Source organism: Phaenicophaeus curvirostris, chromosome 6 (assembly GCF_032191515.1).
Source record: "Phaenicophaeus curvirostris isolate KB17595 chromosome 6, BPBGC_Pcur_1.0, whole genome shotgun sequence".
Classification (NCBI taxonomy): Eukaryota; Metazoa; Chordata; class Aves; order Cuculiformes; family Cuculidae; genus Phaenicophaeus; species Phaenicophaeus curvirostris.
This window is the reverse complement of record NC_091397.1, coordinates 10,820,156-10,840,125: the sequence shown is the minus strand read 5'-3', so window position 1 is coordinate 10,840,125 and position 19,970 is coordinate 10,820,156. Positions and strand designations below refer to the sequence as shown.

General features: G+C 34.6%; 1 protein-coding gene across 1 annotated transcript in view; it reads right to left on the bottom strand.

The window, feature by feature from the left end:
* Nucleotides 1-841: 841 nt before the first annotated feature.
* Nucleotides 842-19,970, bottom strand: part of DYNC2I1 (dynein 2 intermediate chain 1) — a 32,304-nt gene continuing 13,175 nt past the window's right edge. The window contains exons 8-24 of the mRNA XM_069859312.1: nucleotides 18,065-18,142; nucleotides 16,705-16,900; nucleotides 15,016-15,115; nucleotides 12,641-12,770; nucleotides 12,023-12,134; nucleotides 11,581-11,675; nucleotides 11,133-11,262; nucleotides 10,069-10,241; nucleotides 9,396-9,558; nucleotides 7,693-7,806; nucleotides 6,801-6,862; nucleotides 6,005-6,056; nucleotides 4,674-4,734; nucleotides 4,336-4,432; nucleotides 3,895-4,026; nucleotides 2,435-2,658; nucleotides 842-1,295 (exon numbers count right to left, since the gene is read on the bottom strand). Coding sequence (XP_069715413.1) covers nucleotides 1,124-1,295; nucleotides 2,435-2,658; nucleotides 3,895-4,026; nucleotides 4,336-4,432; nucleotides 4,674-4,734; nucleotides 6,005-6,056; nucleotides 6,801-6,862; nucleotides 7,693-7,806; nucleotides 9,396-9,558; nucleotides 10,069-10,241; nucleotides 11,133-11,262; nucleotides 11,581-11,675; nucleotides 12,023-12,134; nucleotides 12,641-12,770; nucleotides 15,016-15,115; nucleotides 16,705-16,900; nucleotides 18,065-18,142 — 2,091 coding nt within the window. The 3' untranslated portion in view covers nucleotides 842-1,123. The remainder of the gene's footprint in view (nucleotides 1,296-2,434; nucleotides 2,659-3,894; nucleotides 4,027-4,335; nucleotides 4,433-4,673; nucleotides 4,735-6,004; nucleotides 6,057-6,800; nucleotides 6,863-7,692; nucleotides 7,807-9,395; nucleotides 9,559-10,068; nucleotides 10,242-11,132; nucleotides 11,263-11,580; nucleotides 11,676-12,022; nucleotides 12,135-12,640; nucleotides 12,771-15,015; nucleotides 15,116-16,704; nucleotides 16,901-18,064; nucleotides 18,143-19,970) is intronic.

Here is a 19,970-nt window from a genome sequence, read left to right as displayed (position 1 = left end):
ACCAGGGAGTTTGTCTCTGAAATATACACCCCTCTGATATTCATCAGCCTCTCTGGATTGCAGCCACAACTTTTGAGAAAGGGAACCGTGCAATGGACTACAACAAATTTATTGCTGAAATGGTGTATGTTGTTTACATAAGGCACTCATTTTCTGCTACTGTGACTTGGCACCATCATGTGGCCAATTTGAGTTTGCTCAGTTTAAGTAACGATTTACATAGAAGAATGTTTGCGACAAATTAATTAGAATTGTTTCAGTCTACTTTAGAAGGTGCATATCTTCAACATATGTTCACTAAATTCTGAACACATTGGCCTTTTTCTCCCTGCATCTGTGCTCATTTAATAAGTTTTCCTCATGATCTTTAAATCAGAAGTTGTTAGGCTACAAAAGTTAAAGATATTTTCTGTGGCTGGTCTTGGTTCAAACTTTACCAACAGCATACAAAAATTAGAATAATTATATAGATCAGCTTCCTCACTACAAGAGCCCTGAGAATGATCTGCAGGATTAAATGATCCATATTTTCTGTTTTACATCAGAAATCCAAGAGAATTCTAATAAATCTCACAAGCATACCGTTAGAACACAAGCGTATTGTTTAATACTGTTGATCCAAACGGGCAGTGTACCTATCGGGACAAATCGTGTTAGTCACATATTCCTTTTGTGAAGTTTTGGGGTCACAATGAGAAAGGAGATATCGTGCAAATAAAATTTTTATCCCATTTAGAAGTCTCCATACATTCAAATCACTTATACAGAGGCATAGCTTTATGCTCACCAGAGAAGGACTACTATCATTTACTCTAGAGCAGAATAATGAGAAACACCGATGTAATTTATAGGAATATATTTTCAGTATTTCTTTGAAAATATATACATCCAGAGTACTTTCAATAACAAAATACAGTTCATCTTTGAGAACAACAATGCTAAATTTGGTTCTGCCATTTTTGTGTTAAAATATATTATTTCAGCTAAAATACTGTACTGATATTCTTTAAAATATATACAATTTATATACAAATAAAAAATTGCATTACAAATCTTTTAATTGCAGTCAAAACCATCCTAAATATTTTGCAGTACTGTGTGCATCCAGACGAGTGCACTGTTTCTAAAAAGACTGCAATAAAAGCAAATGCAGTTTTTCAGATTCCTCAGGCTGAGGTACTGCCCACTTCTTCTTTACGTACTGGATGTCTATCTGTCCAGATTCTTTGGCAAGTGCAATGCCTAACAATCCACTTGATTTTTCTGTTTCTCCCAACAGAGCCATAGTTACAACACTGAAATCAAAAGAATGAGAGAGTGTTTTTCAATTGAGGCAAAATTCATAGAAGTTGATGTTTTTATATATGTTTTTGGCAGGTTATAGTTAAGTAAATGATTCCTTTTTCCTGCTAGTCACAGTGCAATATTCCTTACTATTTCAAATCCCGGCACGTTCTGTAGCTTTTCACCAGTTAGAAGCACCTAATGGAAATGTAACAGCTAATTCTTCCCCTGTTGACAGATTCCATCAGCAATTTCCAATCATGTTTTAAAAGTTATTTCAAGCTTGTAAAAATGAACTATGTTTTATGGTATTTTCCAGTACAGCATTAACAACTTTAAAAATTATATTATTTTCTCCCCAAAACAGAAACACTTTCTTACAGTTTACGAGGCTACAAGGCAAACTTTTAGTTAGAGAGATATTCACCAAGACTAAAGCCTAGAGGAGACAGAGCCTCCCAGCAGGGCTCACACCAGGAAGGAAGGAAAGAGAATCCTCAAGACTATAGTTCAGAAAGGTTAAATTAAACTCCTTTTCTGCATCAGTCTACGGGATACCCTGATCTCCAGACTGACTACAGGAACAGTATTGTGAGTCTTGGTGAACAAAATACTGTAGTCAATACTACAGTCAATGCTGTAGTATTAGGTAGTAAAAAATATTCTTGTTTTCTTTCTGACAATGAACACAGTATAATTCTTTATATTGGTAACCATACTATATATAGGCATTTTAAAATGTTGTCTAGTGCATCTTGAATATTTTAGGAGTTGATCCTGATCCAGTAATGCTATCTTTGAACACAAGCGGTCCAGTGATTTTAGTGGGAACAAAATGCTTCTCTTCATATAAACAGCAACTCTCCATGTACAGACATCTGTCCCTAGTGACAACACTGTAGCTAATTTTGATTAATACTAACATTATCTCTCCTTTATCAGACTGTATAAAATAATAAGTAAATAAAGACAAAATTTAGCCTGTTATAGTCTCTTTCCACACCTACAACAGTTTAAAAAATAGAGCTAGAAAAGCAAATCCTCATGAAGACTTAATGTCAAGCAAAAAAAATCCATCCAAACTTTAATGAAAATGTAGGTGACAATAATACCAATATTTGTTAAAAATAGATTGACATAATGTACTTACTTCTCTGATGGAATAGCCTGCTTTGCCACAGGCAACAAATCATTTTCCAGAAGATCCCAAATGTAAATATTAGATGACGCATCCAGGACAAAGAAGACTGCGGGTCTTGTTAAAGCCCACTGCAGGGCAATAATTGGCTGGCCATTTGTGCTGTCATTCCACTGCATGAGGGGATACTCCGATGTCATTTGGTGCAATCTAATACTTCCATCTGAACAACCAACCTAAAGCACAGTGAAGTAGAAAATACTTTCTGGGAACAAAACAAACTAAGCAGGATAAAAATTGCAAGTCAATTCTTCAGAATATCAGTCATATCAAAAAAACAAGTTAGCAGACTCAAGTGGTACAGATCTCTTATATCTCACTCTATGAACTATCCAGGTTTTAACTCTGAATGGAAATTTTAGTTCAGCAGCAGTAACTCTTTACTGAGCATACAAGAGTAATCTAATCCACTAATCCTGTGAAAAAATCCCAATTTCCTATTTTACAAAAATTCTTAAACTATCAACTTCGCTAATACCATGACCCTCCACAACCTGACAGTAGTCTGAACTGGGGTGAGGTCAGAGCCTGGAGACCAAGTCTAACAGCAACTTACTGACAAATATAATCTGTAAAACCAAGAATAGCCTTTAGCAGGACAGGCTGTGCTTAACAGTATAATGATATTAAACTGATCCATAATGAACAGCTAAATCTAAAGACAGGCAGATGTCACTACTTCCAGGCATTTTGTTATAACCTCTGTCTCGCCTAATATAACATTTATAAATTTGGTCTGATCCAGGTACAAAAGAAACTTATCTATGAAAACAGACAAGAACTTATTCTTACAACCCCAGGCCGTCTCTGTATCAGGAAGTCTCCCCAGAATTTTCCAAGTATGCTGACTTTTTACAGTGACTCTGCAAATTGTGCCTACATTCAAAAGGACTCTGCACATACACACTTCAGAAATCGGTATCACTCAAAATAAAGGGATTTGGAAAAAACATAAGAACATCCACACTAGTAAAAGAAAGTTCTGACTGCCCAATGGTGACACAAAATATATACATCATAGCCAAATGCACCGGTTGTTTATCTCAGGCGATCTCAATGAGATCATGTAAATCACAGCACATTTAGCATTTGATTAGCATATGATAAGAGTAAGAAACAGCCGAGGCTTCACTCACAGCAGAAGAACCACTAGCAATGTTGAATTTCAGTAAAACCAAAGAGTAACTTATAAAGGGAACGGCTGAAATGTGACCACCATTGTTTCTGTGAGCCAGAGGCTCCACCTTTCTCATACACAAAGTTCTAGCAATCCGGACACAGGATTTGTTGTCACCCTTCACAGCATATAAGAATTAGTGAGGTAAACCAAAGTTAAATACATCAAATTGTAAGTATTCCCTTAGAAAGAAACTAAAAAATGAAACTTGTATTGTATTAAAATGTCATCATACCAAAAACAGCGGCTTTCCAAAAGGGAAGAGATCAATTGCATTGATGCTTATTGATCTTAGACCACTCTCTTGGGGTCTGAATAGCTTTGGAAAAACTTTTATATCATGTCTTGTACCATGGCCTACAAGCCCCTACGAAAAATATAAAGAAAATTAATTAAACAAAAGAAAACAAAGTTTGCGTTATCATTATTATAAGAAAAAGTTAAATAATTCACAGAGCTGTTACCTTAAAAGATTTTTATAGCTAACAGATTTTAATAATAGTCTCCGGTCATAAATTTTAGATATAGTCTACTGGTAAAACTCCAAGTAAATGGGGCAGCTTCCAAAATTTTAAAAAAAAAAAAAATTTAATTATTATGTAATTATTAATTATTAGTTTATTTAGTTAATAATTTATAATTATAATAATAAAATTAATTTTACCATATTACTTACAATGTTTGTTCCAACAATGAAACAATTAGGATTAGAAGACAGAAATTTAATAGTCAGCATTTGGGGCATTCTCTGTCGTACATCCTTTGGGAGAAGGCTAGGAAAAACATACAGTTAACGATGACATAAATACAGGAAGTTGTCTCCTACGGCTATCCCAGTACATACAGAAAGCCTTGATCTAAAACATCCATGAAGAGCTCTAGGAAAAGCGTACTTAAAAAATTTCCCAAGCAACTAATGAAAATGTTGTTAAACATGTAATAGCAATAATAAATTATAGAAAAATTAGCTTTGTGAAATACATGTGTAAAACCTAAACATCTCTGTTTTCTTACCTGTTATTCAATTCCATAGTAGAACTATGCACTAACTTCACTTTCCCTCCAGGAATTAAACCTAAAATTATATAAAATAATTGTTTAAACTGCTTTAACCACCTTGCATTAAGAAAGCACTACCATAAAATTAAAACCTAAGCTAATAAATAAAAGCATACTTCATAATTAAATAGTTTATTAAAGATGCAGCTTTTAATGAGCAAGAATCTTACACCATTTAGAACATTTAGAACATTTAGAACTATTTATTTCAGAGTTCATATCTGATGGGTTGTAATCTCTGGCAGAAATCAAAGAAAGAGGACAGAGAGATGGAAACATGACTATATGTTTATGTTAGTTTTGCAGCATGCATATAACCCACGTAATACCACTCTACAAACCCCAACTCTGTCAATGGTGAAAATGTACATTTATCTTACTTGGACCTCTGACAATGAATTATAGTGCTGAGAAGCTGTAAAATGCTTCCATACAGTTGGTCTATGTCACTTGTCAGCAGAGAACTGCATAAATAATTTTTTTTGAAAATGAAACAACTGAATGCTGGCAACAGTAAAACTATGTTAGCACACATAGCTTTAAAATTTATATCTCCATAGACATAATATCCAGCTTTAGTAGCTTAATATAGCCAGACATTGCACATGAGCTTATAAATCATAGAACTGATCAAAAATTCTAGTTTGTTAACATTACTTCATTTTTTATAGATGTATTTTAAAACGTATCAGGATTTTAATCACAGCCTCTTCCAGTCAGATAAGTATGTAAGCCTACATTTGTTCAAAGAACAAAAAAATGTAATTTTTTTCATTCAGATAACTCATAAATGGCTGAATTGACTTTGTTCTTTACTTTTTTCATTGAAGTTTTTTTCTTACCCTAAAGTAAGTACCTTACACAAAAGATAACTCTCAGGACAACTATCAAAATGGAGATAGAGGCACCAATGAAAGCATTATAACAGTTTTGGTTAAAACTAAAGAAACAACAGGGCCACTGGGAAGGACATAAAATTGCATACTTTTTGAAAAAAAGCTGTTTAGGACACAGAGATCTGCTTTGACATTCTAGAAATGGGGTTGTCTGTGGCAGCAATTACCTATACAGAATTAGCAGAGGCGATTCAGGTAGCAGTGAAAAATAACTCTCGTGACACCTTATCAATAACCCCAAATATTAATACATGTCTTATTCAGAATGAATCTCTTCTTTGATAAGTTTGCCTTCTTCTAAACTATTTTTGTCATCACGGACTCATCCTCTTTCCTCCAACTTAATAATCTCAAAACTCAAGCACTTTACCTGCAATGTACAGTACTCACCTAAATCAGTTTGTGAACCCGCTAAGTCCACTTTTTGTAATTCAACAACTACCTGAAAAGTCAATATTTAAAATTAATAACCACTTTTTTTCACTAGTTGTAATAACGTATGACATAACTCTGAAGAGTATTTAGATAGGTAGGTCTAAAATTACAAACGGAGCGTGCCCCTATATTCTTCCCAGGATATCAGTCCTTGCTTCCCCTACCTGTGCATTTCCTTCTCGCCCTTTAGTTAGACCACCAGGTCTTGGTTCAGCCATGCTGGTCTCACCTCCCTTTCCTGATTTCTTATTCCTGGGGATTGAGAGCTACAGACCCAATACTTACTTGCCTGTCATATTTTAAGCAGGGTAATCTTATCCACAGCTTTTCACATTTTGTCTCTTGTACATTTATTTTATATAAATTATGAACACCATTTCTCACATATGTTTCATACAGCCTCTGAGAACAGTGGGACACAAATAAAACAAAACAGGTGGGTTAAAGAGGACCAAGGCCTATTATTCAATAAATAGAACTATGTGCACTTAATTCGTATGAAACAGAGCTACTGATTGCCTGTTTTCATGAATTCATGTACCTGTTAATAGTTTTGCCTAAGGATAACATCATGGCATTAGGGAGTCAGGTCAAACATTCTCAGGAGAATTCCAACAGAATGGCTAGTGTTGCTGTACTTTTCAGAGAGGAAATTCTCACCAGAAATCCTGGATTTGGGGTGCTATATTTGAAGAAGTGTTTTATTATTCCAACACGTGATGTTTTTTCTTTTCATAAAATTAATACTCACCCACATATTGAGGATTCCATTTTCATCCATTGAGGCTATCTGAAACGGAAGGCTTGACATTTCTAAAGGAGGAATAGTAACAGTTTATTTCATACACTGACTTTCATCCTGAACAATATCAAAGGATTCCTAGGTTAATACATTCTCTCAAACTTCTATGATCCTCTCAGCTGCATTAAAAAGGAAAATGCCCTAATTCTACCAAAAAAGAAGGCGGCGTGAAACTAATATGTGCAGTTTGTCCTCCTAGAAAAGCAAATGATCTCTGTCTGCATCTTTTAAAATGTCTGGATTCTGCACAGACTTTGGATCAGAACATGAAGTGCAATAGATGAACTCTTCTAAAACCTGCATTATGCAACACTTTTCATTGAACTACTATGGATTTCAAAGTGAAAATCTGCACTGGAAGTAATGATGTCTCCTCTAGTGCACTGCCTGAGAATCTGAAGGCACGAGGATTCAAGTTTCTTTGCAAAGTTTGGTCATTAAAAAAATAAGGCAAAAGGCACAGGAAGAACCAAGTCAAGTCACACAGTTCCAAGTGATTTCAGATACAAGCAAGCTGCTACAATAATTTCTATAGGGCTTTTCTGGACTTTCTTTTTTTAGACTTCTCTAAAGTCAGGCTTTGAGTGATAACTTGTTTTTTGGAAGAACAAAATATTGTTTTGAAAGCAGTCATCATAACAAACGTGCCCACATCTAATGTGAAACGACACTGAATGAACATTACATAAAAATGAGAACATAAAATAAACATGAACGTTGAATGCAATTGATACTACAAAAAACTTCTGAGCCAAAATGGATTTTGGCCATGATATATTTTTTTACTAGGTATGGAAAGAAAAACTCAAATGGGATGATGCTTCAAGAGCAGCTTACATACCTTCCTGATAAGAGAGGCCTGAGAGCCCATAATTCTGATCAGCGTAGAGAGATGTTGAGACAGGTTCCACTGCTAGTATAGGACAGGTGTGGTTTACTGAGTTTAAAATGCCATCTGTAATTAAAGATAATGAAAGGTGAACACTATATTGTTTTCACTGAAAACAACAAAATCTTAATCACTTTTCAGCTTATGGAAGAATGACAATTACAAACAAAACAGAATAATGAAATTCATAAGAAAGTACTTTGTAAAGTCTCAAATATAATACTGCAAACCATTGCCTAAATTAAAAAGTATTACTAGATGAATCAATGTTTCATTATTTGTATTTACTTCTCATTCTCCACAAGACTGCTCCACTATTTATGCCACTGTACTAGACATTTCATTACTATTTGCCATTTCAGGGTTACAATGAAGAGAGTTGTTAATTTCAAGCTTCATAAACAACAGAGGTAGAAATAAATTGCTGCTTACTATAGAAATGACAAAATTGAAAAAAATTACACTTACAAAGTATTATTTAATAGAAAGTAATTACCTTGAAACAAACAATTCACCACAAGAAAATATGTATTTACCCTTCAATAACATTTTGAAGTAAATTTATATTTAGAGCAATTTCAAAACGCACCCTTTGTCAGATACTCTCGATTCCTGTACTCGCAATGTGCACTGAACTTAATCTCACTTAAGACTAACAGCGTAAATCTTCCTAAATACACAGCATTAAAACCTGCTTGCTTACATAAGCAACCATATGAAACTGCATACATACATTTGACTACTGACCCACTGCACTATACAAGACCAAGCACCTTTGATCTACTAAAGAAATCAAAAATCTACCAACAACCAACTGATGTTTACTTTAATATGGCTACTGCAATTAGATACACTGGTGAACAAAAGAGGATTTTGTGCATGTGTGTGGTATTATTATTTTTCTAAACAGCCCCTCACTAGTTTAAGTTAAATGGTAGCACCTACCCACACAAAAAAAGGAAAAATGTATAGAGGACTTATTTCACCATAATAAAATAGTTTTTTAAAATATTACCATGTGTTATTTTTCTCTCTAGGGCTGAATAAAGTGCCAAGAAAAATGGCACCCATTTATAATTATGATTGAGACAAATCAAGGGTCATCAGAATGAGAAGAATAGTTCTCCAGATCCCACAGAGTAGCACTGCACTGATTCTAACAGGTTATGTATTTATACACTTGGATACATACATGCAACCTCACAGACACATCAAGCCCTATGTGACAGTTTGTACAGACTGCAACCTTTAAATGACACTTGAAAAACTCTGTTTTACAGTCTTAAATTACTGTTTTTTTTAAAAATATATCTTAATATGTGTGTTTAGATGTAGATAAAAAAAAATGTACATTATACTGAGGGAGATAAAATGATGTAAATGGATTTAATTATTTCAGATGAGATACTAGCCAAGTAGTCCATTTTAACATTAAAATGCTCCTTAAGTTCTAGATCCATTCCTATTCTCACTGCTTGATGCATATTCAGCTGGCTTACGTTTCTTTACAGCTATTACAGACTGTCAGTTTTTACTAGATTCAATATAACACCTGAACTGGCTAAACTAGGCTACTCAGAGTGTTCTTAGCACAATTAGTAGTGGAATTGTTTCACCATGTACAAAATGACTAATCAGAATGCATAGGTACTAACCAGTGGAAAAAGTTGGAACTCTAAATGTCCAGTCAGTTTCACCGATTGTCATATGAGGGTGCATCCTTGACTCTTCTTGAAGATCCCACACCAACAATGAACCATCTATTGTTCCAGCAAAAACTAATGTTGTTTTATTGGGACTAAAGCAGCAACATGTTATCTGTTAGGTAGAAAAAATATGCAGGTTGATATTATGAAAAAGACCAATGATGTCATAAGCCTGAAATACATCTGTTCTTCCTAGGTATGCAAATCCAGAAAAGACAGCTTATAGGTCTTTTCTTAAAAGGAAAGTAGGATACAAGAATTTCAGCAGGCCTTCCCTTTTTAAGACAATCGTTGTGTCATCTGCACCTACTACCACAAAGCTGAAGAGGGTGATTCAATTGTATGACACCAATAGTAGAGTCCTGACAACATATGAACCAGCTGTTTTACTTCCGTCCACTATTCAACCATTAAGCAGAGTAAAAATTAAAAAAAACCAAACCAAACCATCACCACTACATTCTAGTACTGGAGAACAAAATGGAATGAGGATAGTGTTTAACTACTAGGCTCAAATGCGTTTAACAATAGATGACATATAGTGCAGCAAGATAAGGAAACAAAATACACATAATGAAACCATTTACTAAATGGGCAACTACACAATGCTATTAACGCATACCTCTGAGTCACATATTAAAACCTTCTGAGGACTGGAGGGCTGCCAGATGTTCCAAACACATATGATGCTTTTTCTGTTCAGTATAACAACACCTGCCTTTTCAGGTAAACCATGAACAGAGAGTAGTGTCTGCCTCTGAACTTGAGAGACATATAGGCAGGATATTTTTCGGTCTAAACCATTAAAAATAAATTAAGAAAGAAAAGAAAGAAAGAAAAAAAGTAGTCACTGCAGATGAAAAAGCATATTTAGCTGCTATAACAATAACCAAAGAAGCTAAAGCGTAATTACAGAGAATATTTCTATTAACAGTGGGTTGCTTTTGATGCTACATAAGAAAAAAAGGAGGAACTAGAGAAGGAATAAAAAAAATTAGAAGTAGAAAGCGAAAAAGAAGAGAGCCAGGAAGTCGACAGAATAACTATTCTGGGCATAAGCAAGCCAATCTCATCAGACTTTCAGTATACACACTGAAAAAAAAACTATATCTCAAACAAGAAACAGCACAGGCCAGGTTTTTTCTCCTTCATCTCATGTGTTAATGCTAGGACATGTATGGGTTTGCGTTACAATAGGTATTCCTAACATGATTACAAACGTTTAATTTTTCATATTTCTTTTTATCTGAACTTTTACTGTTTGTATAGGGAAGATACAGCTGCAGTTCAAAAATATCAGGCCACATTGCCACTGTTCAATAACTTTGCTTTATATGCAATTCTGGCCCAACTCTCAGCATAAAGAGCCTAAACAAACTGACACCCCTTGGGATGGCTCTTCAGCAACAGTGGCGAGAACCTACATACAGGGCACCACTATATCATGCTAATCAGTGGCTGAATTTCTGGTTTCACAGCAGCTAAAGTGCTCTGATGTTCCATATGTGAAACATATCTGCAAAGTTACAGCAAAATAAGCACAATTAACAGTAAATTATCTTTATACCACCTCTATATCCTGATATGTGCTGTTTGCATTTCAGTCATGACAAAGGGCATGATATTTTGCTTAAGGAGTAAGAGCCCACACTGTATACTAAAAGGTGTAGAATAAAGTTCCCTTACCATGGAGGAATGGCTGGTTAGTATTTAACTGGAAACAGCTGTCACTAATAGACAGACTGGTTTGTCGAGATCTTAGATTCCAAGTGGGTTGTGTTGCAACTTGATCTTCCTCTAGCAAAACAGCAATCACCTTTCAAACATAATTACATTTATAGAAGTAAAAGGGTTCTCTTATCTTTCAGCTCTGCTACTTGTAGCTTTCTAAAGTATGTTGATTAATTTAATAAACTTTTATCAACTCTCTTGTTAATGTTGTATCTTTGCAAACACGTCTTTAGAGACATAAAAGTTGCACAGCTCTGGTTCCGTTCCTTTGCAGAGAGGTGAATCTCACTGAGTATAATTTAAGCAATTTATTTAAATTAGTCAGGACAAGTATTGTAATTGATCTACCACACTGTATACTCATGCACACAACTCATGAGGGATATTAAGTACATAAGTGTACCTGGCAAGCGGAGCGGAGAAAATTCGCTAATCTTTGTGAATCAATTTTAGGTGTTAGAGCTCCATTCACTGATGCATCCTGGCTATTTATAGGACCTAGGAAAAAACCAAAACCAAACTTGAAGCTCCAAAAGAGAAACAATTAAGAAAATATAAGAACAATGTAATTTTTAAGCAAGAGGAGAGTGGCAGGAATGAACTTCTCTTTGGGAGCAATAACAGTACTAAAGAATCATATTTGCTGTCAACAGAAACAGCAATCCAGGAGGAAGAAACTATTTCTGCTACTTGCTTTCTACCCCCACCACAAGTGGATTCAGAGTGCCTATAGCTGTTTGCTATCAATGCAGCCTGCCATGCTGAGAATTCCTACAATAGGTGGGTTCAAAACAGAAAGTTTACATGCTTATATAAATAAATGAGTTAGATTAAATGTTCTTCACCTCCAGATACAAGGGCACTTTCTCCTGGATGCTGTGTCCATTTCTCCAAAGTCTCAATTTCCTCAGTCTGAATTTCTCTCTCAAGATTGTCCTCGTTACACTGAACGTATGCCTAAAGCAGATAAAGTGATTGATATATGGATGACACAGCTAACAACAGCACGTAACTGAACTTCAAACTGTCACACGTGGCCAATCTCTTCTGTTTGTAAATTCAGATCTAAGCATACTGAGGCAGACAGTGTCACCTTTTTGTGCATGCACATTTCACCACATTTTGCACAGGAGAGCTACAGCTACTGCAAAAATGCAGAGTGTCTTACATTATGCACAAACACTAAACCCAGCATACCTGGGACAGCGAGCCACATTTACAAAGTCCTTTAGCAAATGGCGAAGGAACATGAGAGAGACCTCTTCCAACACAGAAAGGAAAGGCCTGTTTGGCCAAAAGGTTTTCATATAATTGCTTTATGGTAATTAAGGCTTAAAGGTGAAAAATATTATTACTTTAATGTCCTACTAGCTTTAGTAACTTCCTTTTGTAAGGAAAATTACTTTCCAGAACAAGAATCGGCACTTTCAGGATTTAAATACTATTACACATTTCTTACCCACCTGCTTAGTGTTCATTTTACCAAAATTCCTGATGTACATGTCATACTCATTTACAGGAGGCAAATCCAGTAAAGAAAAACTAACTGAGAAGTCCAGATCAATTAGTGGGAGGAGTTCTGAAAAACGTTTTCTTTAGAATGAATCACAAAAGAGGGAAAAAAAAAAAAAAAAAAGGTAAGATCAAGTATTTTGTATTCCAAAAGAAAATAAACCCGATTTTGCACAGTACCACTGACCTATACAAACTGAAACTGTACCAAAATTAACTGATAAAGATATATAAATAGCAGCACATATAATACTGTTATGAGTTCTCACTTAATATTACACTGAGATAATTACCATATTTGAAAATGCAATACTGATTGCAAGTGGCAAATATATGTAGTTAATTATAAAACAAACCCAAACTTTCAAAACCTAGCACCACCATCTTGCCTAAGTATTCAAAAGCTGTTCTGTGAGGCAACAGATGAATGTCACTTTCTTCCTATAGTTACGATGCTGGCTAATTCTATTTCTCACCACAAAACTATATTTCAATTTGTAATTGGAAAACAAGTCTATCTTCATATACCGTACCTTAATCTAACAAGATGCTCAAAACACTTATGTGATATTACTTATTATCATTAATTACAAAGAGATTCCTACTGTTCCACTTGTATGGATGTGTGGACAATGAAAAAACTGTCAGTCTCTGTCACAATTTACACAACTATCCATCTACTTTAATGTCATAAAACTGCTATGATATTGTTTTATTTTAAGTGTTAACAGCCTGAGTTACATACAGATGCCTGTTTACACGTTAAGTCCATGGTCTTGCTATCGCACAGATTTCTTGGCAACAAGAAAATTTTTGGCATCTTTCCTCTTTCTCCCTCTGATAGTTTCAGGGATTTTTCAACATGCTTAATATAAACACAACGCAGATACAATTAAGGCAGTAATTCCATATCTAAATAGTCTTCTAGGCACATAGTCTAGTTGCAATTTCTTCTAAGTTAGATAGTCTTTGAAAAGGGAAAAGACTAAAGCAACATGAGCTGGAATTGCTCCTCCAATATTTTAGGCTGGATTTTTTTTTAAGCATAAGGACAATTTCCACATCTCCTTTTTGCTACTTAATGACATCTATTGCATTTTCTTATCCACATTTTTAGTTTTACTTCTACTTCCTAATATACCACCTCTTCACAAACACCGTGGGCACAGATTGTTGACACCTATTTCAAATGCATGAAAGTTGCTTCCTGGTTACTAATCTTAATGATACACATAGACAAATCCTTAAAATAACCTCATAAGTCTCATACTAATACTTCCAACTCTAAAGTGCCACAGCTCGCTTATGGGAGACTTCCAGTCTGTTTACTAGTAGTAATGTATTATAACAGCATCACATTCCACAAAACATTTCTCCTTCCCTAAAAATGCTAGTTATCTTCATGGCTATATGTGTTGTTAGCATGTACACAAGGTTATACACATAGGCATAACCAGTTATAGCACATAATCAGCAGCAGCTGAGAAATATTTCACAAGGTAATACTTCAGAGAGATGACTTCCTGAGTTTCATTATCTGTCTCCACTCTCTAGAGAGGAAGCCTAGACAATGAACTCATGCAAAATTTGGGCATACATGTTTAGGCCAGGTGAATGAAGACAGTCTAGACAATAAAATCTACCTTCTGTGAAGATCAGTTACTGATGTGCAGCCACAAAGTAGTGGAATCCAGTTTTATCGATAAAATTCAATATGCTTGCTTTATGCATCCAATTGATGCGAGAGAAAACTGGAAAACACGGTGCTTCAGACAAATCCGAAGCTCCAGGCAAGTTCCACAAGACACAGTCATCAATTTGTTTCTTTAATAGAAAGCCGTCTTAGATGTCTCAAATCTAGATCAATTTTAGATCAGTAATAACACGTTTTTACCAGGTGGTGTTGTTCCTGAAAGGGAACATGCTATTTCAGCAACAGTACGTACCACATGGAGTCTTGACTATTTCAAGACATTACAGTTGTGCAGAGCCCTTAGAGCAGCTAGAAGGCTCACACTTTAGTGCTAGAAGTCAATACCCAATTAGCAAACTGAAGAATCAAATAAAGACATTACAATCCTGGCAACTCATTTTGTAATAAAATGATACACAAACTGATACACAGATAAATTCCTGTTACGAAATAACATCTAGCAAAGCCTGTACATGACATTTATTTAAGAATTAATTCCTGTTAGGTTGCAAAATAATACTTGACCCTAAAAGCCTCAAGTTTATACACTTGTATATATTTTAGATACAATAAAAAAATTACATCTCACATACTGTGTTGTCATTTTGTGTGTATTATTTAAAATACACTTACTTCTGCTTACTAGCCATACTTCGGCTACTTTGTCGTTGGTTTGCCATTTCAAAATCCATGAATATCCCACGAAAAGAGTTTCTGACAGGGCATTGCCTTTCTGTGATAGCATAAAACATTGTTAGTGTTATAACTCACACTATAAATTGCATTAGAACGTAAAGAAGTAAGTCTAAAAAGCAACAGATTTATTATAATACAGCTTTAAATTTACTGGTTTGCACACTGTGTAATGTCTCCTAGCACAGTTATCAGCACAATAAGGTGCTTTAGTAGAAGGGCAGAATTTTTCCCTTATTATGGTCCTTCACTAGTCAATTCAAGATAACTGACCATTGTAATTTTAGCTTAGATTATTATGATGCAGGAAGTGCCCTTTTCTTTCTCATGCCATTAGCAGGTCCCTTGTTTTCCTGTGTACAGTATGACCAATTCTAAAAATCATATTGAATTCACTTATACAACACAAGGTGAATGCTACACTTCTGAGTAACAACACATCAGTACAGCTAGTGGAGAACCTCGACAACAGAAGATGAACTGATGTCCATGGATGAATACGCAAAACACCAAAAACTTGCTTTAAAAGACATAGTTAATGGAACAACTACAATAGTTGATGTCATGTTAATTTTACTCTCTTTCCAAGCCAATTGACCTTAATATCCAACTTCCAGTCAAAACCAATGATGTTTCACCTCTTCAGAGACTACTTACTGTCTTTTTAGATAATATCGTGAAATGCTTTTAAACTTCTAAAAATCAGTACTAGAATGATCAACAAGAATTTTAACTAAACAAGATCAAAACTTCACGAAAAAAGTGTTGTGTAATTTACAATAAAGTACTAAGTGCTGTAACTTAGAATTTAAAAGTCTGATTCTAGATGAGAATTCTATTAATTAGACCTGTATGTAGCATTAATGGAATTATTTTATCAATTCCATATTGTTTATTAGAAAAAGAATAATAATTGCATAAATCTTCTGCAGGAAGACATTCAAATTTACTGGTTCTGACTTGCAGTGACCACCTAACTGGAAATCTGCTGATACTATAAGGACTTATGAAAACTCCATGCTACTCTTCCATGACTGTACCAACTTTGTATTCACTAGGTTAAAGTTTAAGATTCTTTTGCACAATGATTCTATCCCGTCACTCACAATGAGTGGAGGGTGCAAAGGAGAACCCCTGCTGCAGTGCACTCAAGGTATCAGAACAATTGCTTATAAGACAAAGATTTCATGGTCACATTTCAGAAAAAGACCCGCATTTTAAAAGTGATATAGAACGATACATATCTGTATTCCTCTTTCCTTCCCACGCAAAGCAGTGGTTTCAACCTTGCTTAAAAGGCAAATTAATGTCACCGGAAGCCCCAAACTGTTCTAGCACTCCTCCAGTTTTCAAAATCCAGACTGTCATATCCTCCTCTTACCCAAAATAAGACATACTAAATGTCAGTCTATACATTTTTACACTTCACATTTTAAATGATCAGTTATGTCTCCGAGTCATTCTTTAGCGATGTGAAAGTTACACTACTTACCCACAAATCTAAATGACTCATCCAGAGGACTAGATTTCTGCCTTTAGGCAGACTTCTAGAAAAGTGGCCTGCTTACTCATAAGTTCTGTGTGTTATTCATATATTTGATAAAAATAGACTGGTATCTCGTCACATACCTATGATTGGTTCCTTTTTTCCATTTTCAATTTTGTCTGTCAATGAAGTATAAATTCTCTCATTTTCTGCACTAATTGCTCTTTGAATTTCTTCAATTTCTGATGTTCTGGAAAATGGAATCTCTTTTAGGTTTTCTTCTGATTCTCTTTCTTCACCACTTTTGTCTTCATCATCCTCAAAATCATCTTCATATTCCTTTAAAAGCAAAAGTACTTTCAATAACAAACATGGATTATAGATTTATTTTTCAATATTCTTAAGAAATTATAAAATGCTGTCAAAATAAAAATTAAATTCTCATACAGATGGCTATAAATTCTCTGGCTGAAAAATAACTGTTTGATAGTAGGAAAATTGCATGTCTTGAATGTGTGGCAATTTTAATCAAGAGAAGACAATCCTACAGTGTTGTTTTTCAGTGCCCAAAATAGATTCCTTTTTCTTAAAAAAAAAATATCCTAAAGTAGAAACTATATGTTTAGCTGAATTGTGTTCCTTAAAGAAATAAAATTACAATGTTCAGGGCCATAAATGCTTCAAAGATGTACAAAGTTATTTACTTGATAGTTCTAATTGAAGCTGCCCTTCAATGGCAGGCTCTATTTTACCTCAATACCACACTGCCTGTTCGTATAAGGCTCATACTTCAATAATTCTCTTAACAAAGACAATTCCTCTCACGCTAAAATAATCACCTAACAGAAATGACATGAATAAGTCTCAAATGCTCATTTCTCTCCACTGAATGGCAAAGGGTTACTATAAGGAACAGCTCAACAGCAGATATCACTCCTAAGGTAAGTGGAGATGAATTCTAACTTGGCTGAACAAAGATGTAGCTGGTTCAGCTCACAATGAAAGCGCATTCACCACGCTCTTCCATTGTAATAACTTTGAAGTAAACAAGAGAGACCTACAAGTAAGAGAATTCAACTGAGCAAATCGGTGAAGGAACTGCTGCGAGTCAATACATTTTTCTATGATATTTTTGCAATGAAAAACAACACTGAAATTGATTATTTGCTCCCGTTATATAAAAAAAATGGCATTTTTCACAGAAAATCATTTAAATAATTGAAATCCAGGATGACAGAAAGAGTATCCTGTGAAGACTTCAATTCAAAAGCAAAAGTTGTTTCTCAACCCATGATGAAACTAAGTAAATATATAGCAGACAGTTTCTATGTAACATTTTATATTCTTATTATGTACTGTTAGCCAAGTTAAGGTCACTGTCACCAAATAAGAATAAATAAAAAACATGTAACATCCTGCAGTTTTTATTTCTGTGAATACAGTTAATCATTATTTTGATACTTGAGCATTACTTCAAAAGGACAATTGTATGTTTTTACTTACTTCAAAATCATCTTCGTAATTTGTTGAAAAGTTATCAAATCCTGCGTCTGAATTATAGATGTGTGTATCTTTCATTTCCTAAACGAGAAAATTAAATGGAACTGTTAGATCATCTTACCAAAAAAAGTCTTTACCTTCCAAATCATAGCAGAAAGATAGATGAATAGTTGTTCTTTTCAGATATTTCTACATTTTCAATCAAATACACAACAAATTCAGTTTAAAAATATAAATAAAAGTGTATTAACAAGTAGTAATTAGTGACTTAAAATAATAATACATGAAGACAAACCAGAACTCAAACTTATCTTGGGAAGACCAATGATTTTTCCACCAGTATTTTTATTGCAAAAGACAAAGATGCTCCATTGCCTATAATTTCAGCAGGATACAGCAGCTCTTCTGATGGTGTAACAATAAAACAAGACTTTTCTACTTGTTTGAGGATTAGACAGAATTATCCTTATACCTAAGTTATCCCAGAGGGCTCACCCGTTAATAAAATAGTGCCCATTTTGGAATCAGGAAAACAGAGAAATAGCTACAACAGGAAAATAAGATATTTTTATACATAAGTAATTTCGTTATCATTGAATCGTTTCCTGTATTTACATGGAATAAGACCTATGTACTTCCTGCAATAACTTCAAAGGAATTGCCTTTCTCTGCCTATTGAACTTGATTAAAATAATGCCACTTAATTACCCCAACACGTACCCCAAACAGACATAAAGCTTAAAATTACATACCCCAATCTACCCAATCTTTAGTCAGCCTTTTACTTCAATAGCCTCTTTGAAGTCCTATATTGTTACCCGCATGGAGGGGATTTCAAGAGATTTCAAACCAGAAATAAAGGAAGATAAAAATGTGAAGATTTTAGCTGATTCAGGATCACTGGGCACCACAGGTGTAAAGACCTGTGCAGACTAAATCCAAGAATATGTCAGAAAGCTACTTATTTCAGGAACAACCAAGTATTTATGTCATGTACAGTCTTATACAAGGCACTGATGAAAATTCACCATCAGTTACATGTTCAACTCTGACCACCCATATTCAAGATAAAGCAATGCCATTTGAAACAGTCAAAGAGATAGTGGCTAGAATGATGAAAGGAATGGAGAATTTGGCTTGTAAAGGTCATCGAAGTTAAGCCAGAGAAGAGACAAACATGCTTTCTATAAGCTCATTAGGGAAGAAAACTCTAAAAATGTATTTGAGCTAAATGCTAACAGTAAAGAAAGAATAATGGAAACGTACTGGAAGTTTCACATCAGTGAAACATAAGTATTCATGGACATAAAACCAGCCAAGTTTTAACAGCAGTTAGTATGTTTGTGAAAAATACGCAGCTGTAAGATTGCCCGTAATATCGTTGCCCGTAACATCAAAATACAGGAAAAGATGTCCTCGTTAGGTACTACTGCTTTTTCCTAGATAAGGACTATAATCCCACAACATTCCAAAACAGAATCTGGATATTTGGGGATGGTTAACTTAAAGTTGAAAATAGGACAAAACATTTTAGAACCTTTTTATGGTAAACAGACTCATTCAAATAAACCCTAGTCTATGCAGCTTACGCTCCAGACTTGCTCAAAACCTGGATCTGCCTGTATCTGTTCATTCAAATAAACAAAAATACTTTTCTCTTCCTTACAAAACTGTTTTAAGAGACATACACAAATTACATTGCTAGCTGCATGCTACTTACTTTACACTGCATATTATTTCCCTATGACAACTGTTTATACAAAAAAATAATATAGTATAGGCATAGATTATTTATATTACACAACTAAACTCTTCCCACCAATTGAGAATTATCTTTTCAAGCTTGTGATACTGAAATACAGCTGAATAGGTGGCTTCCTTCAATGCTTAGCAAATTTTTACAGAATAA